Genomic DNA, 25,463 nt, shown 5'->3' with positions numbered 1-25,463 from the left:
TACTTGTTAAGTGTCAGTTATCATTGGTCGTGTGGTACCTTAGAGTTATTAGTTTAGCTAAAATTTAGCTTAAGCTGATTTAGTGTGAGAAAAAAATATAAGATTTTAGCAGTATTTTTCAGCGAACAAACAATATTTTTCTCTAATATTAAATCAGCATAAGCATCAGCATAAGTCAAATTTCAGCGAAACCAATAGGACCGTAGGCGGTACATTTTGTGATCCTAATCCAACCTGCCAATGTCTTTGTTTGTTGCTTTCTTTGTTGTTGCTGCCTTTGTTGTTTGATCTTATGAGGTTTTTCTTAGGCTGTGTTTAGTTTTTAAAAAGTTTTTTAAAAAATGATATAGTAGCAATCACATCGAATCTTGTGATACGTGTATAAAGCATTAAATGTAGATAAAAAAACTAATTGCACAGTTTGATTGAAAATCGTGAGACGAACGTTTTGAACCTAATTAGTCCATGATTGAACACTAATTGCTAAATAAAAACGAAAGTGCTACAGTAGCCTAAATTCTTAAATTTCACGAACTAAACGCAGCCTTAGTTTTAAGATCAATTTCAACATATTCCTTCCTAATTTATATGAATAGAGATTTTAATGAAAATAAATACCCTCTAACAGCCCTTTTTATTAGCTCTCCAAATATAAACATCGTATATTCCAGATTTCTCGTTAGTTAGAGCTATGATGACTCTCTAGAGTGCACACAAGATATAGAAAAGTTATAAAGGATGCAAATATATAGAAAGCAATTTTTACTTAAATAACACTCTAAATGATAATTTAGAGAGTAAATATTAGAATGCCTCTTGGAGATCTTGGAAGGCCTGGTCAGCAGCTTTTCTACCTGATTCTTTAAAAGAGGACAAAAGGGAATCCAGTAAAATAACATTGAGTGTACTCTATACACCATATTCAAGAGAAAACCAAAGAGCCCCCTATTGCTCTCGATGTTCATGTTGTACTCTGTGTGTGCATACACTGAAAAATAAAACGATTTCTCAACAATTCAAAAACACAAAAATAAGACTTCAGTCACTTCCTCGTTGGCTTGGTGGGCTGCTGGCAATCTGCTAACTAGCATGACCTGTCCTCACCTTCTGAAACCACTGTGACATTCAAGACTGAAACATTGCCACTACGCGGCCCCTTTATATAATTGCATTGCACCAACTATGACACTCAATTGAGAAACTGTCGGGAAGTAAAAAAACGCACTGAAAATTTCTAATTTTTTAACATCACAAAAAAAAACAGCTCCAAAAATGTTATATTAGTCTACAGAATACAATGGAGTCATACAGACATTTACTCAGCTGGTGGAAGTGCTTTGGTGATGTCTCTCTCAGACACGGCACCATAAAAACATATCCTCATGTTCCCTTCTCGGATCTTTGGATCTAGGTAACCTTTGTACAGGTCCCAGAACTCATTGCTGCATTGTAATTCATACTGAGATCAGAAATAGATAAGGCTTTGTACGAATTTCTGGGAGCTGAAATCTGCTAATGAAATTAGTACCTGACTTGTGGTAATGTAAACAAGGTGAAGGACTTGGCATCTTTCTGCATGTCAAGAACCACTAGTTTCAAGCGTGACAAGGACAAAGCTTCCATGTCAATTAGTTTGTTGATCCTGCACTGAGACTGAACTATAAGGAGCAGCAATAGGAGGTAGAACTACTGAGAAACACACCATTGTTGTTACTACTGAACAAAAGGAAATATATATCAAGTTAAATTGCATAGAAGCTACAAGAGGAACACCAGCCTTAAAACAGAGTTCACTGTGTGAACACCCAAACTATCTAGGATCTGTTTAGAAATAAATAAACATATTATATCCTTTAACATAACCAGAATGGCAATTACGAAGTATGAATGGAACACAAGGACTGATAAGAAAGATATTTTATAGACAGACTGCTTAATAAACTTGAATGGAAATGTTTGCTTCCCATGTTTTTTTCAATTTTTGTAATAAAATGGTGATTATATGTTACCAAGATTGACATTGGCAGTCAATAATCGGCACAATGCTTCCGTGTCAGCAGATAAGCAAAAAGCCCAGCAAAATGGAAGGTCTACCAATGAAAACATTTTTTTAAAAAAAGTTTTTTTTCAGCCTTTAAGGGCCGCAATGCAATTAAACTAAAGCAGTTAGGTTCTTTTGAAGAATCTCTAACAAATCAGTGCAAAACATGTTCATGAAGTTCAATAGAACTTCCTAACATTTTGTAGAAATAACGGGATAAGGCTTGACGACAACGACGACAACAACAACAAAGCCTTTAAGTCCCTAAACAAGTTGGGGTAAGCTAGAGTTGAAACCCAACAAAAGCCATCAAGGTTCAGACATGTGAATTGCTATTTTCCAAGCACTCATATCTAAGGCTAAGTCTTTGGGTATATTCCATCCTTTCAAGTCTCCTTTTATTACCTCTACCCAAGTCAACTTCGGTCTTCCTCTGCCTCTCTTCACGTTACTATTCTGGCTTAGAATTCTACTACGCACCGGTGCCTCTGTAGGTTTCCGTTGGACATATCCAAATCATCTCAACCGGTGTTAGACAAGCTTTTCTTCAATTGGTGTTACCCCTAATCTATCACGTATATCATCGTTCCGAACTCGATCCCTTCTTGTATGACCGCAAATCCAACGCAACATACACATTTCCACGACACTTATCTGTTGAACATGTCGTCTTTTCGTAGGCTAACATTCTGCACCATACAACATAGCAGGTCTAATCGTCGTCCTATAAAACTTGCCTATTAGCTTCTGTAGTACCCTTTTGTAACATAGGACACCAGATGCTTGACGCCACTTCATTCCCCCTGCTTTGATTCTATGACTAACATCTTCATCAATATCTCCGTCTCTCTGTAGCATTGATCCTAAATATCGAAAGGTATCATTCCTAGACACTACTTGACCTTCCAAACTAATATCTTCCTCCTCCCGAGTAGTAGTACCGAAGTCACATCTCATATACTTAGTTTTAGTTTAACTGAGTATAAAACCTTTGGACTCCAAAGTTTCCCGCCATAACTCCAGTTTCTGATTCACCCCTGTCCAGTTTTCATCAACCAGCACTGCATCGTCCGCGAAAAGCATACACCAAGGGATGTCGCCTTGTATGTCCCTTATGACCTCATCCATCAATAAGGCAAATAGATAAGGGCTCAAAGCTGACCCTTGATGTAGTCCTATCCTAATCGGGAAGTCATCCATGTCTCCATCACTTGTTCAAACACTAGTCACAACATTGTTGTACATGTCCTTAATGAGCCCGACGTACTTCGTTGGGACTTTATGTTTGTCCAAAGCCCACCACATAACATTCCTTGGTATTTTATCATAAGCGTTCTCCAAGTCAATAAAAACCATGTGTAGGTCCTTCTTCTTCTCCCTATACCGCTCCATAACTTGTCTTATAGGCTTCCATGGTTGACCTTCCGGGCATGAAACCAAATTGGTTCATAGAGACCTGCGTTATTGCTCTCAAGCAATGCTCGATAACTCTCTCCCATAGCTTCATAGTATGGCTCATCAACTTAATTTCCCGGTAATTAGTATAACTTTGAATATCCCATTTATTCTTGTAGATCGGTACCAATATACTTCTCCACTCGTCAGGCATCTTGTTCGATCGAAAAATATGATTGAACAGCTTGGTTAGCCATACTATAGCTATGTCCCCGAGGCATCTCCAGTAGCCCCTAAAACAGCCCCTACTTCTTGTTTGGGTGCTCCCCCCATTTTTGAGGGCCCTGTTTTTTAGACTACACTCCAGTAGTGGCCCTCAAAATAGAACCCCAAATATCGGGACCCGGTCATCATAGACTGGACTCGGCTAAAACACTGAATCGGGCAAGAAGACCAACGGTTGTCGCAGGAATTCCCTGTTGCGGTCGTGGTCGTCACGGGGTGCGCCGCCAGGAGTCCGCCGTGCGAGGGTAGGGCGAGTCGCGCCGCTGGGGAATGTCGCGCCGCCACCGTGGGAATCATGCGCGCCGCCGGGGAAGGACTCGTACGCCGCCGGTGGAGTCACACGTGTCGAAGGGGCCCTGCTAGAGTTGCTCTAATGCCTAGATCCAACTCTATAGTGGCCCTAGAAAAAACTAGCAATAGGTCAATTCAAGCCTGATATCCAAGAGTTGTCCTCACTAGGAAATTGCTTGCAAGCTTGATATCCAAGAGCTATCCTCACTAGGAAATTGCATAGGCAAGCTTGATATCCAAGAGTTGCCCTCACTAGGAAATTGCATAGTGGTCAGGGTTGCTGCCAGCCTATCAACCACAAATGTCTTGTAAAAGAAATTGATATGTGGCACATTGTTATGGCAAGTGGAGCCAGCCCAGGGCCCATGTGATTAGATTAGATTAGATTAGATTGGTTTGGTTCGTTAGGAAAGAGATAAGTTAGATTGATTTGGTTAGGATATTTCCTTAGGAATCAAGTCAGTCATCTCTATAAAAGAGAACCTAAGTAGTAGTCTACGGATGAAAGGGTTCTTCATGCTACCCCACCCAATCCATATCAATTGGTATCAGAGACCACTACTGAGGCATTGCCGTCCATGGCCAGCCTCGACACCGATCCTACTCGACCTCATCTTGGCCCAGTTCATCACCCTCAACAAGCACCTTGACGCCCGTGAACAGCGTATCACATGCGAGGAACATGCGTTCAGCATCGTCTCCGGGCCGCTGGTATCTCCAACATCAGCGACCCCTACCTCGACAGCTGTGACACCACCAGCGAAGGCCCAGGCTGCCACAACTCCGGTAGTCTCATCTCCGGCAGCCTCTGCCACACCCACCCTGATGCCCGTGGCTTCTACATCTTCTGCAGCAATCCCGGCACCCCCCCAACACTGGCATCTGCAGCACCACCACCTCTGCGGGCATCACCTCAAAGTCCCAGAATGTCGTACCAGCAGCCGCTGTATCTTCACCACTAGCAGCTTCGCCAACAGCCCCGCCGGCACCAGCGTCACCAACACAGGCCATCGCCCCTGTACCAACTTTGGCGGTCATGGTGACCACATCAACACCTCCTGCGCCATCGCCAACAGTTTTACTGGCAGCCATGGCAACACCTGCGGCACCCTTGGCAACAGTTCAGGTTGCGTTGACTCCAGACTTGATATCACAGCCCCTGCTACCTTGGCTGTGTCCCCATCCCATGGGCTCCTTCACCTGGGACCGCCAGCCATCACGATGGGACTATCAACCCTGTACTCAAGGAGGCAACTGTTGGAGTGGCGGCATGAAGTCTAGGTGCGATGCTCAGCATCGCACCCGCTCAACCTGATGCTGCCTTCTGTGCTGGTGCGCCAGGCAGAGGCAACCTCAGTGCCATCTATCGAGGGTCCGTCTGCACGAGCCGCCATGGCGACCTCCTTTAAGTCACCACGAGTGTGTCATGTGGACAACATTCTCCAAGCAGCTTACTCATGGGAAGGCATCGTCACAAAAATCGAGTAGCCTGCAAGGTCTTCTGCTCCCGCAATCGCCACAGCTCGAGGATGAGCTGTCTTGAAGGGGTGGAGTAGTGTTATGGCAAGTGGAGCCGGCGCTGAAGCCCATGTCGCACTCTAGAGCGTGAATAGTGCCAGATTGGATTAGATTAGATTGGTTTAGTTTGTTAGGAAGAGATAAGTTAGATTGAATCGGTTAGGATATTTCCTGAGGAGTCAAGTTAGTCATCTCTATAAAAGAGAGAACCCAATATCGATTGTAATCAAGCAAGAAGAACCTAAGAAGTAGTCTATGGATGAAAGGGTTCTTCCTGCTACCCCGCCCAATCCATATCACACATAGGTGTGGAGAAGGAAGAACACATGGATAAGAGAATTTACAGTCAAGGCTTGATGAGTAGCAGATGATGGCGGCATACAATCAAAAAGGCGGATAGGCAACATAGAAAATAATTTTGGTAGCTTGGGATGTGTGTAAACACCACAGGGGCAGCATGTTTAATGGTGCTTCCCTGCGTGCAAGAGTGGTGGTGTTGGCAGTAAAGGATGAGGGAGCCCTACAGTCTGCAGCCTGGGCTAGCTACCTCCGAAACCTTACCTGACCTATCTCCGTAGCTTTTAGGGCCATTCCTTTTCTTTCTAGCAGCATATCCATCTTATGTATGATGGATTGTGTGTGGGTGTTGCGTGAATGGTGTTGAAAATTTGGGTACTCTTTCTTAATGAAATGAAACATAGATCTCCTGTGCATTAGAAAAGAATTAGTGCCAGTGCTGACAGATATGCCAAAAGACTATCTTAAAGGTGGAAAAGGTGATACAGACAACAGGTCCTAGTTGAAGCTACTTTAAGAAAAGGGGACACAAACATTAGCATGTAAGAAGCCTAACAAAATAGGTATTCTTTGTGTAAGATATAATAAACACCAACTACTAGCATTTCGAACTTTGGAGAACGACACAAAAATGGTCTTTGTTCCACAAGCTAAATAAGCCCAATCGACATGGATCAAACACAACAAGAAAAAGATAGATAGATAAAAATTGGAATTGTCAAGATTGCTTGCCTGCTCGGTGTACCACAGGCAATATTTACTCGAGCTTGAAGCATCGCCACCTGCATGAAAACTTTATAGTTTAAAAAACTAAGGCCAAAACAGTAGGAAGCTAAAACAATTATAGGTGGCATAACACAGAACAGAGTCTGGTATTATCATTTACATTTGCACTTCTTTTCAAGAATCAAAAAACATGCATTTTCCAAAAACTCTTACATGGACAAAGCATATTCACGTTCTTTTAGTGAAATGCTGGACCCAAAGAAATCAACCAAGACAATGGTATTAATGGAATATTGTCTGATTTGCACCAAATGTACTGGTTTACCACTAGATTTTGTGAGTGATATCTGCAGATAGTCAGTAGACAAAAAAGAATATGTCCTTGCCAAAACAATATTTGTTGTACCAGTAGAGTTATGAGTTTAGTCACTTATAGATGCAGCAGCACATTAAAGCAAACAATCCAGTACTCTACACGAGTAAGACATTTGTAGTGGTTGAAGTGATAAAATTACCCATTCAGAAATTGCAATATACAGAGTATCAGCTGCGATTTTGATCAATGCACAAATAGATTAGATTGGAGCAGTTAAAATAAACCATGCCAATTTTTAACTTCTGAGTAAATACAGACCTGCTGCTCCACTTTCAAGTGTTTGGCAAAGAGCTTTACTGGGCGGCATTCTTTAGTAAACATCTTTAAGCCCCTACAAACCAGTTGCTGCATTAATTATCTAAAAGAATTATAAACGGATGCAGTGCAAAACTGAAAAACCTGTTGTTGCACTTTGGAACAACAGATTCTACCTCAGTAGGTCTAAGGATCGCAGAGCAGACGAGCTGATAACCAGAAGTGTCGGGCTGCCCACGGCGATTTCCCCATCGATGTGATTTCCCTCACAGAGCTCTTCCTTCCAAGAAGAGCCGAACGCCCCCTTTACATGATCACCGAAGCTCTCGACGTCCTGGGCTGCTCCCTCCGTGAGCTTCACCATGCACCCCTCTGCAGTGAGTACAAACAGAGGAGGCCTTCAGGTAGTGTCCCTCAAATTTGCATGCGGAATTGGACTTCATTGAATTGAATCCAACACGAGGATGAACGGGGTGCATACCTGAGTAGGAATCGAGTTCAAGAGGAGACAGTCGCATCTTAGCGGCGCGCTCGAAGCTACGAAGAAGAAACTCGAGCTGCCGCGCCGGCTGCATCACTGCCGACAGTAGGACCGCTCCCCCTGCGGCCCCATCTCCGACGGCGGCGGCGATTTGGTCCGGCTCGGCGGGTTTTGGCCGCGGCTTCTTCTCCTTATGCTTATGCTTCTCTTTCTTCTTCTTCCCGTATGCCGATTTGGGATCCGCGGATTTCTTCGCGACGATTTCGGAGGGCCCGTGCGGTTTCTTGCGCTTGCGGCCGGCGGTCGGTTCCGGCGCCGGTGCCATTTTTGGGGTTCAAGGTTTGGTGGGGTGGGGGTGCGGTGAGCTCTTCGTTAGTTAGGGTTTTCCTGTGCTTGTTTGTCAGGGTGGGCGTTCGGTTCTGCATGAAATTTGGTTCGGTTTCCGTTCGGGTTCGGTGCCATTATTGATGAAATTCAGTTCACAGAAAATGGGAACCATCAGTTCAAAAAAAATTTAGAAATTGAGCATTTCGGTTCTTGATTATTTCGGTTCGATTTCGATTCTAACCGAACTAACCGAATTTTCTAGAAGACCTTAAGGCAACAATAAATATATGTGTTTGAAGGTAAATTTATGCAACACTATTTTTATTTTTAATAATAATAATGTATAAAAAAAATAATAGCAATATAGTAACACAAATATATAGCAGTTCAAATATAAAACACTACACATAAACCAAACATAATCTTACAAAATACAAGTGAAGTATAATTCATGTAATTCGGTTCTTTCTGTTAATTCGGTTAACCGAGAGTAGGAACCGAATTTTCTTCGGTTATTTTAGTTTCTCAATATTATGAACCGAATAAGGAACCGAATTTTTTTGTTTTGGTTCTTTCGGTTTCGGTTCGGTTTTCAGTCCTCGGTTAAATTTACCCTGGGCTACTTGCTTGGGCCGGATTGTCTAAACGGCGGGCTTTTGGGCTTGTTTAGTAGAGATTTTTCATGGTCTGTACTCTATACATTGCCTGTGATATGTTTGGGCTTGTTTGATAGAGCAATTTTACATGGTCTGTACATTGCCTGTGATGTATTTGGTTACATTTCTCGATACTAATCTGTACCAGGTATGTTAGAGTGTTTGGTTAGAGGCTTACATGATTTATTTGGCAAAAAGTGTTGACTAGAAGTTGGCTGAAAAATTAATGAGTTTTGCCTAGTGAGACAAGGTTAGAGAAAGTCCATTTGGTTTGAAGCTTGTGCTTGAGAATACTTAAGCCAGAGAAATTTTATTTTTTTATTATTTGTGCAATGTTTTTTTTCGTGTAAAGAGACTTTATTAGCTAGGCATAATAAAGATACAATAATATTTTCTGAGAAAATCAACAACACACGCAGGTGCATCCTCCCATCTAGTCTCAGAAGATTTACATTGCCTAGCTAACCTAGCCAACGCATTGGCCACATAGTTTCTCTCTCTTCACTTAAGAAAACTTCCAGTCACCCAGCAGATATGTGAGGCCTGGTACGATGGTGAATGAGTGCTATTATTGAGTGTTTACTAGAATAAATAATTTAGATTATTTTTTCTTTGTTAAAAAATTAATTCAAAGTTAATATTTCTAATAACCGTTTGTATATATTTAATTAGAGAGGAGAAAGAGACAAGTACTTGACACGTTCATGTAATAAATTTCACATGGAAAAAGATAGAGGGCCTGTATGGATGCTACCCTGGAAAATATGCCAGACATAGGGTAGGTACTCCCAGGCGCTCTATTTTCTCAGGGGGTGTTTGCATCCAGCTACTAAAATTTAAGAAATGTGTCGAGATGATGTTCCATGGAGTGTTCGAATACTAATAAAAAAAAACAAATTACATAATCTATCAGTACTCCACGAGACGAAATTTTTAAACCTAATTAATTCATATTAGCACATGTTTACTGTAGCAAAACATTGTCAAATCATGGACTAATTAGGCTCAGAAGATTTGTCTCGCAAATTAGTCGCAAACTATGTAATTAGTTTCGTAATTAGTCTATATTTAATACTCCATGCATATGTCCAAATATCTAATGGGACAGCGACTAAAATTTAGGAGGGGCAACCAAACATCCCCTTAGTCTAGGTCAGAATTGCTGCCTGGCAGCTCAGCTGCCTGGCAGTCAGCATCCAAACACGTCCAACACATGATGATTCGTTAAGACAAAAACAGGAACTGCAACGTAACTACTGGTCCATCAACTAATCACGGTTAGGCCAGGCAACACTCACACCAGAGTCCGGCCGGGCTTGTTTGATAGAACCCTGGGCTAGTTGCCTGGGCTATTCACCTGCCTGGGAGTTGCCTGTATTTATTTGCAAGAATGCCTGGCCAGGCAAAGCTAAAACAGGCTGTGTTGTTTGGTTGATGCCCTGGAAGTGAGCCTGGGCTGGTAGAGAAGCTAGGCATCGTTTGGTTGTTCAGCTTGTCTGGGTTACACTCATCATTCAAATAAAGTAAGTCATTATATTTTCAGTTGAGAACAACACATTATGAAACAAATAAACCATGAACTCATGTTCCAGAAAAAGTATTGAACTCATATGAGCTCTATTCATAATCTCTCACACAAGAGTTTTCAAGCTATAGGCTAACAAATATTGCAACTTAAGATTACATAATAATTCGCTGATACACAAAAGAATAACAAATTTGTTGTCCCAAGAATCTGAAACTTCTCCATAAGCGTCAGCTACTGACTATCAACTTTGGGAGCACCTAATAATTCTTGCAACTTGTCAAAGAACTGAATTGGTTTTGAGAGAATCCCACGGTCATTCGGCGGCATTAAAAAAATAAGAATCATTCAAGATAATACATGTAAGATGAATATTTAGGCGAGATAATTATCAAGAGTTCACTCAATGTAGACTTGGAGAGAGTCACCATTTTTTTGTCAGCCACCGCCACTCTCATTCATATGCTTAGCCACAAGTCCCCAACTAGTATCCTTATGCCGCCTCCAATGACGCTGAACTTGATCCATAGTATAGGTAGTGCCATATTTGGAGTTTACGGCAGATGTACAAGCTGTGTGATGCATCTTCTTGAAAACACTTTTTTGAGGCATTGCCAGCTTCTTCTCAATGTACCAATCAAGGAGAAATTCAGATATAACTGCAGGCCAATTTGTAGCTTTTGCCCTTGGATTTGATCCTGCAGCTTTTTCACCTCCCTTGCCCTTAGCATTCATGCTGCTTTCTCCTGTATCCATTGAGCGAACTACAGGAAAAAATGCAAGTGAAGAAAACAGCAAGCAACATTACAGGTTTGACATATATATTTCAGTGACGAAAACAGCAATCAACAATACAGGAAAACATCAAGCAAAAGTACATATATGTTGGCATGTTGCTAAATAGTAATAAGTCTTACAAGCTACTGGTTCAGTAAACTATATTGACAATGGGAATTAAAATATTGCAAGGAAACATAGCTAATTGTGGCCAATCACACAATTTCTCCAAGAAGGTGGCAAAAGATAGCTTATTACTTTAATAAATTTATTAGATGGCAAGAGTGTTACCTACTAATTCTTCCAAAAAGGAAAATTGTAAAAATATAATAATGGAAGCTACTTCCATTAATAGGATCACAGTACGCACATGCTAAAAATAAGCCTAATTTCACATGCTGCAAGGAAAAAGGTCGATATGTCTTTGTAGCAAGAAAATAGTGATTAGGAAGTTACATCTGTTTATTAACTATCACCAAGGAAACTAATAATTGCAAAGAAAAAAATAGATCTGTATGGACCACGTTGTGTAAACTGCAACCAAGACTAATCTAGCATACACATATAGAAGATTGAAATAGCAGCAGGAAGTTGAGAAAATAGAAATGGATTTTGCTCGCACCTTTCTTGCATGGGATCTGAGAACAAATCTGGAAGTCAAGGAAGAAGCAAAATACGAAATAAGAGAGGAGGCCACCAGATCTTTGCTGCACCAAGAGGATAATCCTGGAACATCCTCCATCTTTGTGGAGAGAACAGGGGAAGGGAGTTGTGGCTACGGGAGAGAGGAAAGGGGAAAATGAAGAGGGGATAGGATAAGATCGGTTCTGTGCTTTGGATTACAGCCAGCCAGCCAGGCAACTCGGGGGAAGCCTAGGCGCTCGATTTCTTACGCCTGGTGCCCAGCAACCGGTCCCGGGCAGCTCCCACCAGGCAAGGATAGCTAGGGTTCCATCCAAACAGAGTCCAGCAACCTCTAGGCTGGGGTCCAACCCAGGCAAATTTGGTCAGGGTGCCATCCAAACAGCCCCTTAGTTTTCATTCGCATAGGCAAGGGAGCACATTCCTGGTACAGGCAAGTGTCCAGGTGTCAGCGTTTTGTAGACCGACTAGTAAATTTATATGATTATCGCGCTGCCTTAGGAAGATGATGGTAGCATCCAAAAGACACAATAAAATATATTGGTTCAGGCTAGAGCCCAACGTCCAGTATCAGAGGAGATCGAATGCGTATTCCTCGGTTGAATGCTCTAAAGTTCTTACAATGGGATATATAAGAAGAGTGGTAAGAGGTAGGAGAGTGGAAAGGGACTACCCGAATGAAGGATTCAGGAGTCTCATCGTGCCTTGCAAGGACGCCTTGGTTGCCCTTATATATAGTCCGGGGCTAGGACACGTACAAGGAGATAGGTTCTTCTGACCAAGGGGTAGTAAGCCTGAGGGAGGAAACCTAGCTAACTTGGCTAGTAAGGAAGGCTGTCTTGTCTTCATGTAGCACACATCGAGGCATGGTTGTCGTCATGGTCTTGTGCCCACGTCATGGCATGGTGCTACTGTATCGGTTGTGGCGGCACTATAGGCACGGTGGTGGTTCGTCAGCCGTCCTACACAACGTGGTCTCACCGTGGCCTTTGTCATAGCCTTCTCATCTCCCGGAGGTGTCGTATAGGAGTTGATAGCTGCCCCTGGGTCGTTGGTCGTCTTGCTACTTGTGGAGCTGGTGGCCATGATCCAGAACTCTAGGGTCATGGCCCCGAACTCTGGGGTCGTGGCCTTCGCTGGCTTGGATGGCCCCGAAAGTCAAGGGCACTGTCGTGTGTCCCATCCTGTAGTGGGTGGGGCGTATATCTATCTCAGTCGAGCCATATTTGGATGATGGGTCATCATACTAGCCACCACCACTTGGCGGTGTTGTCTTGTCTGAAGGGACCGTGACGCCTAAGAGGTGGGGGGTGAATTAGGCAAGTTAAAATTCTAACTCTAAACTATGGCCTATTTTTCTAACCTTAGCAAAACCTATGCAAAAGATAAACTATCTAAATGTGCAACTACGGTTTTGCTAGTGTGTTGCTATCTCTACCGCAAAAAGGAGTAATACAAATAAAGTAAATGCGGAAGCTAAAGAGCAAGGTAGAGATATGCAAACTCCCGTCGACGACTCCGGTATTTTTACCGAGGTATCGAGAAGCGCGTAAGCTTCCCCCTAGTCCTCGTTGGAGCCCCTCGCAAGGAATCCCTCTCAAGGGCCAAGCTCCCGGTCGGGTAACTCCGTGGATAGCCTCGGGTCTTCCCCACGCACAAGTGGGTCTCCGATGTGCCTCTTGGCAAGCCTCTTCCGGATGCTTCCAGCCGTCTTCACTATGAAGCTTCCGACCGAAACGCCGCGGGCCTTGTTCCCTCCGGTACACGGTGGTGGCCACACCACAAACGCGGTTGGTATGATCTCGTAAGACTTCAAGCCCCTCCGATGTACAACACTTGTGCTCGCAAGCACGGGGTGGCAAGACGTATGCTAACCTCACTAAACACTAGGCAAACACCTAGAGCAAGCGCATAAGCGGTGGTCTAATCAACCTAAGCACTTCGCAAAGCACTTATGTTAATCACCTAATAAAGCACTAAGCACTATGCATGTGGAGATTACTAAAATGGTGTATCAACACCCTTGGTATGTTTCCTCAGCTCCACATTTTTTCAAATGGTCGGTTGGAGATTATATTTATAAGCCCCACTGAGAAAGTAGCCGTTGGGGTCAGATTCCCGTGAAACTACTACTGATTGGATGCTGAATCGTCCTAACCGAACACGTCCGGTCGTCTCGACCATTGAGCCAGCAATGTACTGATCAGACGCTGGCCAGTATCCGGTCGCCTGCCACCGACGCATCCGGTCGCAGATTTGCCGCTCTGGAACCTCTCTGTACTCGATTAGACGCTGCTTTCCTGCGTCTGGTCGGTTGCCGCCAGCGTCCGGTCCATCGTCTGGTCGCCTGTCTGCCGAGCCACCGGTCCAGCGTCTGGTCGCGCTTCCAGCATTCGGTCCAGCGTCCGGTCGCCTCTGCGAGCTCGTTTCTTTGCGATCTTGCATACGGCTTGGTCCCAATCTTCATGCTTAGACTTTGCTTGATCTCTTGAGTCTTCTCTTGTGCTCCTAAGGTCTTGCTTGAGGTGTTGATCATCGGATCATCACGTCACATTTGTCCAAGTTACGTCTTGCACCCTATTGAACTATAAAACACACACTTGCAAATTCATTAGTCCAATTTAGTTGTGTTGGTCATCAAACACCAAAATCCAAAGTAAATGGGCCAAGGGTCCATTTTCCTTACAATCTCCCCCTTTTTGGTGATTGATGCCAACACGACCAAAGCAAGCAAATAATAAGAATTTGGAAGTTAAAAACTACCTACTTGCTAGGATGCAATGCAAAAGGGCAAGGTTATATGATACTAACTGACAGATACCAATTGAAACTTTACTTAAAAGCTTGTCTTGCCCTTGCAGATGTCCCCATGTGATATTATGGATTACTACAAATTTTACCATTACTTAGACTAATCCATAATCAACTTTCCTCCCTTTCTAGGACCATTACAACTTGTAGACATCAACTTGATGCTTGCCTTTGGTCCTTCATATTCTCTCCCCTTTGGCATCAACCACCGAAAAGGAAGACATTTGTAGCACAAGGGAGAGTCAAAATTCATGATCCTTTGTGTATAGAGTGAAATGGATCACCAAACTTGACTCTCACATTATATAGACTAAGCTCTCCCTAAATATAAGCATACATATGGTCGAAATCAAAGCATATGCATAATTAGCAATTTATTGTACAAGAGAGTTTAATCTATATAATGCATAGAGAAAGCATATAAATATGAAATGAAACAACATGATGATGCCAATTGAAGAATAATGCTTAACTCCGGGGACTCCAATTTCCTTACAATGAGACTACTACACATGTGATAGGTTTGAAAAAATGATAGTATTTGAAAAAGTGTTAGTCTCAAGGCATCCAACTTGTAGATTAAGCTCCCCCTAAATTTGTGCACACAAGTGTTGAATACTTGTAAAGTTTGTGCACATTGATTTAGGTATCAAAATACCACTTGAAAGATGATATTTGGGAGAGATTATCTACAATTTGGTCTTTGGCACATACTAGATAAATAATTATAAAACAAGCTATGTGCCAGTGCTCCTAAATAGTTTTAAACCATGTAGGTTTGCTCCAAGGGTTGATAATGAAACCGAGCAAGCCTACCATATGATATACCTATTGAATGCATGACAAAAGAGTTAAGCATGTAAATGCAAACATAGGCATGAAAGATAACTAGATGCTATAAGAGTATATCAATTGAAAAACAAACAATTGAAATGAAAACTAATTGAAAGTAATGACATCTAGTTACCTAACATGGGAAGGGGAATTTGGGTCCATAGTATCCACTAACCTACTTGGCAATTACTTTGTCCATCATGATGCACCACATGAAATACACCCATACTTTGCCAAGTCTCCAAATTCCCCATGGTCCGATAGACTTCTCACTTCCCTTTTGGGATCCAAACCTTCTTGGTGCTCTTCATGTTTAAAATGATTTCCTTTGGCACCCAAAAGCGTTTGACCCCATTGTTGGCTTGCTTGTTCACCTTGATGGCCACCACCTTGTCATTTTTCTTCTTCTTCAAGAGATAAGGTGTGGAGGCCTTCTTGTCCACCTTGTTGGTGTAGGTGTTGGAGAGCTTGCTTGTTTGCTTTTTCTCCTCTTCTTTGCTCCTCCCCCATTCTTCACCTTGCACTCATAGGACTTGTGACCTTCCTTGTGGCACACGTAACAAACCATGGTTTGTCCTTCATCAAGCTTCTTCACTCCCTTGACGGTGTTATCTTGATGAAGTTGGGTTTGCTTCGCCTTGCCTTTCACTTGAGTCAAGTCCTTGGTGAGGCGAGCTACTTCTTGCTTGAGTTGCTCATTCTCATTTGCAACCTCTTGTGTGCATGTATCTACAACAACTTTCTCAACACAAACTTGGTTGCACAAAGGTGAGTCTAAACATAAATCATTGCAAGAAGTAGAGGCATCCTTTTTAGACATGTTAAAGATAGAACTTTTCCTTTTAGATGCCTTGGTGGGGGTTGTGCTAACGGCTTCAAGATTAGCAACTTTATTAGTTAGCTCATCACAATGTTTGCACATGGTTTCCATTTTAGCAAGCAAACTATTATATGCTTCTTGTGAGCTAACTAGCTTTTCTTTTAATTTCTCATTTTTCTTTTCAAGTTGCTCATCATTGATTGTGCATGCATTTGTTGTTGTACTAGCCTGAAGTTTCTCAATTTTAGTAGATAGTTCAACATTTAGATTAGCAAAGTTCTCATATTGTTCAAGCAAGGTTTTGTATGCTTTTGTGAACTATCTAGCTTTTCTTTTAAGCTTTTGAGCTTCTTTTGTTGACTAGTGCAAGCTTTAGCAAATTTAAGATTTTCTTGCATAAGTTCATGATAAGAAGGCATATCATCATCACTCTCACTCTCACTAGAGGAAGAGCTTTTGTTACCTTGTGCCATAAGGCACACATGAGAAGAGCTTGATGATGATTGCTTACGGCCTCGCCTCTTTGATGGGTTTTTTCTTCACTTGAAGAATCATCCCATGATTTTATTGACTGTGAGGGTTTGATTCTTGCATGCCTTCTTCTTTGTCTTGGGTGTGGGCTTGTTTGGACAAACTTCCACAAAGTGCCCCAACTCGCTACATCCATAGCATCCTCTCTTTCTTTGCTCTTTTCTTTGATTTGTGAAAATGAAATCTTGAATTTGGATGGGCACACCCTTGACATTGAGCCTTTGGATCATCTTCTCCACTTTGTTGATCACTTTGATTGATTCTTCATCAAGATCGGAGGTGGAGGAGGAAGATTGATCATCACTTGAATCTTCATCATCATCATCACCATCCTCATCTTCTTCTTCATCTTCACTTGAGGAACTTGAGCTTGAGCTTGACTCAACTTTCTTGCCCTTCATCTTTTTCTTCTCGCTACAAGCGAGAGCTTTGCCTTTGCTTGATGAAGATGCTTCTCCTTGACCCATCTTACATGACATTTCAAATGCCACTAGCTTGCCAATGACAATCCCCGGGGTCATGGTGCTCAAGTTCTCCATGTTGTGAAGGATGGTGATGATGCTTGCATATTTCTTTTGTGGTAGAACGGAGATGATCTTCCTCATGATGTTCGCATCATCTAGCTTTAATAATCCTATTGAATGGAGCTCATTGATAATTAGATTCAATCGAGAATACATATCACTGAACAAGCTCATCATCATTCATAGCAAAGGAATCATAATTTTGCTTAGCTAGACTAATGTTTTTGCTCACGGACATTACTTGTGCCGTCATGGAGCTCTTGGAGTTTTAACCAAATTTCATGTGCTGTATTTAAGGTGAACACTTGGTTAAACACATCCATGCTAAAAGATTCAAACAAGCAATTCTTAGCTCTAGCATTAAAATGCATTTCTTTTTCGTCACTCTTTGTGGGCTTTTCGAGATTCTTAATGGATTTCATCCCGTCACGAGTGACTCTCCATACACCTAAATCAATCCCCTCAAGGTGGCAAGCCATTCTAGCTTTATAGTAGAGGAAGTTAGTGCCATCAAATTATGGAGGCCTAGAGGTATCCATCCCAACCACTCTACAATAGCGTCGGCTCAACGGCGGTTAAGCCAAAGGTCCAAATATGAGCCAACTGGCTCTGATACCAATTGAAGAGACCGTGATGCCTAAGAGGGGGGGGGTGAATTAGACAACTTAAAATTCTAACTCTAAACTATGGCCTCTTTTTCTAACCTTAGCAAAACCTATGCAAAAGATAAACTATCTAAATGTGCAACTACGGTTTTGCTAGTGTGTTGCTATCTCTACCGCAAAAAAGAGTAATACAAATAAAGTAAATGCGGAAGCTAAAGAGCAAGGTAGAGATATGCAAACCTCCATCGACTGACTCTGGTATTTTTATCGAGGTATCGAGAAGCGCGTAAGCTTCCCCCTAGTCCTCGTTGGAGCCCCTCGCAAGGAATCCCTCGCAAGGGCCAAGCTCCCGGTCGGGTAACTTCATGGATAGCCTCGGGCCTTCCCTCACACACAAGTGGGTCTCTGATGTGCCTCTCGGCAAGCCTCTACTGGATGCTTCCCGCTGTCTTCACTATCAAGCTTCTGGCCGAAACGCCACGTGCCTTGTTCCCTCCGGTACACGGTGGCGGCCACACCACAAACATGGTTGGTGTGATCTCACAAGACTTCAAGCCCCTCTGATGTACAACACTTGTGCTCGCAAGCATGGGGTGGCAAGAGGTATGCTAACCTCACTAAACACTAGGCAAACACCTAGAGCAAGTGCATAAGCGGTGGTCTAATCAACCTAAGCACTTCACAAAGCACTTATGTTAATCACCTAATAAAGCACTAAGCACTATGCATGTGGAGATTACTAAAATGGTGTATCAACACCCTTGGTATGTTTCCTCAGCTCCACACTTTTCAAATGGCCGGTTGGGGGTTGTATTTATAAGCCCCACTGAGAAAGTAGCCGTTGGGGTCAGATTCCCATGAAATTGCTACTGACCGGACGCTGAATCGTTCTGATCGGACGCGTCTGATCGTCCCAACCATTGAGCTAGCAATAGTACTGATCGTACGCTGGCCAGCAGTCCAGTCGTAGATTTGCTACTCTAGAACCTCTCTGTACTCGATCGAACGCTGCTTCCCTACGTCCGGTCGGTTGCCAGCCAGCGTCCGGTCCATCGTATGGTCGCCTATCTGCCGAGCCACCGGTCCAGTGTCCTGGTCGTGCTTCCAGCATTCAGTTGCCTCTGTGAGCTCATTTCTTCGTGATCTTGTGTACGACTTGGTCCCAATCTTCATGCTTGGACTTTGCTTGATCTCTTGAGTCTTCTCTTGTGCTCCTAAGGTCTAGCTTGAGGTGTTGATCATCGGATCATCATGTCGCCTTTGTCCAAGTTACGTCTTGCACCCTATTGAACTATAAAGCACACACTTGCAAAGTCATTAGTCCAATTTGGTTGTGTTGGTCATCAAACACCAAAATCCAAAGTAAATGGGCCAAGGGTCCATTTTCCTTACATTGTCTATGCTGTGTTGTGCAAGGATGGCGTTAGTGTGGCATACCTGCTCTTGTCAGAGAGGCATGCCTGGTAGAGTCCTATCTCTCCCCGTTCCTCCTAGGGCTTGGGATGGAGGAGAGGTCATGTAGTGTTGCGCAACATGTGGTGAAGGTAGAGGAGGTCATGGCCTGACTCTCGCCCTAGTGCTTGGCCTAGGTCCGTACAGCTTAGTTGGGCTACTGGTCGATTGGGCTCATGCTAGCTATTGTACCATGGTCGTCCGAGCAGTTAACTAATTGGTGTTTTAAGATATTTGGGGTATCATAACCCCGACAGTTGCCCCCGAGCATCTTTACAATCATGAAGTGATCATGAAGGCGCCGATATCTGCATATATCGTGTGTAGGTTCGAAGTCATGGCTGGTATGAGCTCGAGGCTCGACCCCTTGCGTGCTAGTGTGTTTAATGTAGGTAGGTGGCCATTATGTCCCGTCTCGCTAGGACACCTTGACTAGTGTGGTACGTGACTGCTGAGCCTAGTGCATGTTAGTGTGCTGCGTATCGGGGAACATGATCTAGGCGGGGCCAAGTGGTCTCGTCAATGCTGTACCAGCTCCGCCTTTGGGAGGATCTCGATTTCCTCGACCTCGCATGTGCATCTAACATCGGCTTGTGACCTCTCGTGGCTTGCCACATGGTGCAGGGGTCCTCAGGCTTCTTAGTCCACCCTTGGCCTATAAATAAGAGCCTTCCTATCGTTTGAACCACTTCCAAACATGTTTATGAATTGCCTTTAGCCTTCCTAAAAGACCAAGTTTAAGAGAGAGAGAGAGAGAGGGAGGGAGAGAGAGTATCTCCAAATAGGATAGCTTGGAGCATGCAACCCGCTAGGGGTCGATTGCATTGGCCAGAGGCCAGCACCACTCCTTTCAATAACTGGTGTTAGAAGGAGATTTGCAGATAGGGGAGGAGGAGATTGTGCGACCGCCGATTCCGTAGCCTTGTGACCTCCTCGCCTTCTTAGACCTATAGGCTCGGATGTGTGAGGTGGTCCTCAGCTTCGGAAGGTCTCATCATTCCATCCTCGTCCGGGTGAGATGACGGTGGCACGATTATTTCCTGGAGACTAGTTAGCCCTATCCTATGATGGTTCTTTCAAGCCCCTATTCGTACCCCGACAGTGTGCCTAAAACCTTGCTGGTGTACATAGGGTGTCTTTGGAGCATCGTGCTTTTCGCCTCTTGCCCTGTCTCTTCTGCTCCATGGGCCGTGATGTCGGAGGGGGGTTTGCAAGGTGTCCTTTTCCATCCAGCTTTCGAGTGATGGCGGAGGGGGACATCCCGCAAGCCTCCTTCTAGCATCGTGGCCTTAGGAGCTTGCGACCTTTCCACCATGTTGGTGTCATTAGGATTTTGATGTGACATGTGTCATGGGCAGCTCTTGTAATTGCTGACTATGAACCACGGAAGGTCCTTTGTCAGAAAGTCACGATTCATCGCAGCGAGCCCCCGAGCCTTGCTTGGGTTTAGGTATCTTAGTTTGAGGTCATGACTTTCAAGCGAGGTCATTGACTTGCCACCATGTAGGATGGGGATGCTGTCTACCAGCCTTAGTTCGAACACCTCGACCTTGGCTAAACCTTAGCCTAGGGGATCATGTTATGTCTGGTCGGTTTTGAATCGTGACCATACTTGCGAGCGTCAACGTGGTCATAGGGTGTTTTTTGTTCTAGGGTCACGAAGTGATCCCAACCATGCATGTCCGGGTCATGGTTGTATTTCTTGGGATAAGCATTGCTTTTATGAAAAAGCATCGCTGCAAATCCTTAGTTGTTTACTCGGTTGACCTCTCCCTGAGGGGTAGATAACTCCTATCAGTTTGTGAGGTTCCAAAGTTGGCTGTGGGTCGAGGACCCAGAACATGGGGAGAAGTTTAGTCGTGGCTTGGCCTCATCGTCTAACGGGGTCACGGGGACCCGACTCCTTTTTTCCTGGTGTCTTTTTTAACCTCAAGGGGTCATGATGCCTTATTATAGGCAAATTTGTTTTCACTCCATGCAGGGAGAGGCTTGTCCACCATAAACACGTGGTTAGAGTGGTGCACCTCGTTGAGGTCAATGGGTAATTTGAGTGGGACCTGATATCCTCCATAATCGACATGAATTTTGGTTGTGCCTCATCGCGAGACATACCATAAATCGTTGGTCGTCGAGCTCGTCGGTGCCCAACCACCTCCATAGCGGTAGAGGGCAAGATGCCTCCCCCTAGAGGGTGTTAACCCGAGCAACTTCAAAGTGAATGACTCAAACATAGGAAGAGATGGTCGTGAGGCTCCGCACCATCGATAAGAGCCGCTGGTGCCCATCTCATCCTACCCCTACCTCTTTGTGGCCTCGAGCCCTTTTAAGGATCAGCCAAAGAGAATATTTTCTAAACATGATATGGGGTCATGGATGTGGTGGGTCACTCTATGCGTGCACTCAAGGGCTCGTTGCCTCCTTGGCCGTGGCATGACTTAATGGCACCCACTTGCATGTGAACGGGTGCCACGCCACGTGGCTATGATGACGAAGGGCCACTCTATGTGCAAATCCTGGGGGCGGTCGACCTCCCTGGTTCCACCATGACTTAATGGTGCCCTTGCGTGTGATCATGCGTTACGGCACGACACCTTATTTCCTAGGGGTCTATGGGGCTTGTCTAGGGGCAGACTCCATGCGAGCATGGTTCATGTCCTTGTGTGCCGCCACATAAATAGTCCCCTCAACCTGAGTCTATCCCTTACCTTTGTTCTTGCCTTTGATCGCCGTCTGCTGCAAATGAGAGAGCGGAAAGGGACAGAGAGATTGGGCTCCAGAGGCTTACCTAAATCATGTGTTGTAGGCTGCCGTTTGTCAGGTGTGGTCGTCGTTTGTTGTCGGCTCCATTGCCATTGTCCCCCTTCCACCCATGCTATAGAATGAGTGAGTGGGTACCTTCAAAGGTGACAGAGACGAGGTTAAAGTGGCTGGTGGAGAAGGGCCTCCTTCCTCCAAAGGAAGTTGCTGGATGGAGGGCCACCGCTGAAGACGTCCTCCTGTTCCCATAGCTCGGTGAGGCAGTGTCTTTGATCAACTTCCATGAGCATGGGTTCGTAGTCCCAGCATTGGATTTCCTTCGTGGCTTCCTCGGTGAATACAAGGTTCAACTGCAGCATCTTCCTCCCAATGCAGTGTTGTAGCTGACTAGCTTTGTAGTTCTCTATGAGGCCTTCCTAGGGATCAAGCCCAACAAGGACCTATTCTGGTGGGTCTTTGAGGTGAAAACCCACAAGGCGCGTGGCTTTGATGGCGGCGTGCTTGCCTCCATGAGCGGGATGAACATCTAGATGCGCTATAGGGGGTTCCCGTAGTTACTCAGTGCCTGCCATAGATGAAAGGTCCTAAATGGCTAGAGGGAGGTGAATAGCCTATACAAATTTCTACAACAACACTATTGGCGGATCTCTAACGACCAAATCCAACCACCAAATAAAGTCCAAAACAAGAGAAATAAACAATCTTTTGACACATATGCGTTTACTATTGACCGAGTTCCACTTGTATTAGAGAAAACATGTTTTGCAGGACTCATATTCAAATACAAGTAGAAAACAGAACAAAATGCGCAAATCAGAAAGTGTAAAGCAGAAAAGTGCAAAGGAGCCAAGCAAAAGCCCATCCAAAAGACAAATCTGGGCTGAGCACCGACGTGAACAAGGTCTAGGCCCACCTAGGAACCGACCACGTGAAGGCGATCATGAGGCTGGCCCCCTAGGGTGTTGGTGCACCTTGGGTGTGGCCGCACCCTAGCTGCCGCCTCTCGGGCCCATGCTTCTCTAGCGGTTGCATGTCGCCATGCATAGGCGGTTCCTAGGTGTTTCCTTATTTTCAAGCACCAAACTGACGTCCATGTCAGTATATATGGAGTAGTGCTCATACTCAACACACACCAACATTTGGAGCCTCTACCTCACTACTCATCTCTTGTACTCTTTTAGTTTTAGTAGTAGTATTGTGAGCAAGGGAAGAGCGACAAGGAGAGCTTGTCTCCTTGGAAGAAAAGCAACATTTGGTATGAATATAAAGAGTTCTTCCATAGTCATCCTCTCATACTTACAATATAGCAATGCATATGAACTCGACTACAGTTCTCATGTTATAATCATGATATATGAACTAGTATATAGTTTGTATGCTATGATCTTGGCATGTAGAACATCATGCTTAATCATTCATACATCTTGTATGAGTAGAATTAGAGCAAAGATGAGGTGGCGGTTCATCGTCCCTTCGGGTGTGCCAATGTCCTATGCTTGTCGAGCCATAGGGTCAGAGTCCTAGGGGCATGTGGGTAGCATTTGTGTAATCGGGCGTGGTGACCAAGTACATGGGAGCAAGTGAATGCATTTCCTACTCCATGGTTGAGGGGTAGGCGGCAGGTGGTGATAGCCCTGTCCATCCCTTATAATCCCCCACGTACGAGTAGGGTGTAGGAGTCTAAATTGTCACACGAGGTTAATGGTATACCAGTACTCGGTGACCTCCTGACCTATCTCACACTTGGTTCTAGCTCTAATCATATAACTTGTATGATCATTAACTATTCTTTTTATGGCTATATTAGAACAAGACGACTCCACGTAGGAACATTGTTTTATTCTTTGTTTTCCTTTTATCCCTGAGGTTGGCCCAAATGTGTGTCCACTATCCATGAAATACTATTTTTACCCCTACCATGTACTATGGTTCACTATGTAAGTATGTAATCTTGTTCATGCTCATGCTAGACTCTATTACCTTGCCCTCCTTTGGGAAAATATAAATAATGATACCCTAAATACTTCTGGGTGAAATGCTATGATGATAGACTTCGTGTGCTTGTGGATATTTTTGTAATCAATAAGAACTATCGTAAGTTGGTGTTTCTTGGTGGTGTCGCTAAGGTTAACTCAATCTTAGTGATGGTGCTAAGAAATACCAATAGGCATTTCTGGCGCCATTGCTAGTGATGGATTTCAAACCTCCTCACTTGATGATTACGCTAAGAAATGCCAGCAAGCATTTCTGGTGCCATTGCTGGGGAGGGCATATGTTAAAGAATCTAGTAGGACATGATCATGAGCACATGCATGTAATGGTAGCCATAGTTTATGCAGGCTAATTCTGCTTGTTTTCTTCCTGTTGTGGATGAAAATAGGATAGTGTATGAGTGGTTTTGATCTGCCGAACAACTACACTGATAATCCATAGGCACTCCTAAGGAAGAACAGGTCTCATATCGCTTCTTCTTCTGCTACTCCATCAGCAAGTCAACCAGTCACCCTCGTACCATCCACTACTACCAAAATGGCCAAGTCACTCTGTGACTACTCCACCCCTGCTGTTGCCAACATGCCTGTTGGGCCTGCTATCAACATAGGTACTAGAAACTTTGAGCTATGCACTGGCCTCATTACGATGGTGTAGGCAAACCAATTCTATGGTTTGCCTAGCGAGGATGCAAGTGCACACTTACAACACTTAAGCTATGCGACACAATCATCATCAAAGACGTTGCACAAGCTAGCATCAGGTTTCGTCTATTTCCCTTCTCCCTTGTGGGGAAGGCGAAACAGTGGTTCTATAAGGAAAAGGAAGCTGTTAGTATGTGGGACAAATGTTCTGCGACATTCATCAGAAAGTTTTTCCCCATGAGCAAAACCAATGCCCTAAGGGGGAAAATTTCAAACCTCCAGCAAAATCACATGGAATCCATCCCCAAGGCATGGAAAAGGCTCCTGGATTACATCCAAGCTTGCCCACACCATGGAATGGAGAACTGGCTCATGCTCTAGAACTTCTACGAAGGGCTCACGTGCATGTCGAAGGGGCACATAGATGCCGCTGCTAGAGGGGCATTCCTTTCCTTGACCATCGCTGATGCCACAACTTTCATCAAGAAGATGGTGGCTAATCAGAGCTGGGGGAGGAACACAAACAACAAAAGGCATGCATACCATGAAGGAGACGGATATGCGTGCCTGTAAAAATAGACTTATTATTACCAAGACTAAATGAGAGGGCCCACGAGAAGGAAGCCATGAAGGCCACCGTTTAGGCCATGGACTCGCAAATGACTTGCGATGTCTGTGGTGAAGTCGAACACTCGGGGAATAACTACCTTGAGACCAGTGAAGATGCCGCATACATAAACAATGGGTTCTGACAAGGTAACAATAAATAGTTGGAACAACAAATCCCACCCGCAAGGAGGTAATTCAAACTTCAACTCCAATTATAATTCAAATCAACCCTCCTTGAAAAACCTATTTTTAGGTCAAGCAAAAATTAATGAAATTCTTACAAAAAAGCTTA

General features: G+C 44.0%; 1 protein-coding gene and 1 pseudogene across 1 annotated transcript; both read right to left on the bottom strand.

Annotated features, from left to right (window-relative positions):
- Nucleotides 1-875: 875 nt before the first annotated feature.
- Nucleotides 876-8,075, bottom strand: LOC136497682 (uncharacterized). The gene is made up of 6 exons (XM_066493532.1): nucleotides 7,666-8,075; nucleotides 7,361-7,556; nucleotides 7,188-7,260; nucleotides 6,560-6,609; nucleotides 1,529-1,642; nucleotides 876-1,442 (listed from the first exon to the last, which is right to left on the bottom strand). The coding sequence occupies exons 1-6, from the start codon at nucleotides 7,988-7,990 to the stop codon at nucleotides 1,316-1,318; spliced, it is 885 nt and encodes a 294-aa protein (XP_066349629.1). The 5' UTR covers nucleotides 7,991-8,075; the 3' UTR covers nucleotides 876-1,315.
- A 2,130-nt stretch (nucleotides 8,076-10,205) lies between these two features.
- On the bottom strand, nucleotides 10,206-11,789 carry LOC136497750 (uncharacterized; annotated as a pseudogene).
- Nucleotides 11,790-25,463: the final 13,674 nt, after the last annotated feature.

This window comes from Miscanthus floridulus, chromosome 12 (assembly GCF_019320115.1).
Source record: "Miscanthus floridulus cultivar M001 chromosome 12, ASM1932011v1, whole genome shotgun sequence".
In the NCBI taxonomy this organism is placed as follows: Eukaryota; Viridiplantae; Streptophyta; class Magnoliopsida; order Poales; family Poaceae; genus Miscanthus; species Miscanthus floridulus.
This window is presented reverse-complemented; position numbering and strand designations above follow the sequence as displayed.

Excerpts from the sequence above, each read along its gene's own strand:
- LOC136497682 (XM_066493532.1), bottom strand. The coding sequence starts at position 7,990 with ATGGCACCGGCGCCGGAACCGACCGCCGGCCGCAAGCGCAAGAAACCG. Across the intron at positions 7,261-7,360 it reads CGATCCTTAGACCTACTGAG|GGGCTTAAAGATGTTTACTA; the intron begins GTAGAATCTGTT and ends ACTGGTTTGTAG. Across the intron at positions 1,643-6,559 it reads GCCTGTGGTACACCGAGCAG|GATCAACAAACTAATTGACA; the intron begins GCAAGCAATCTT and ends GTCTCAGTGCAG.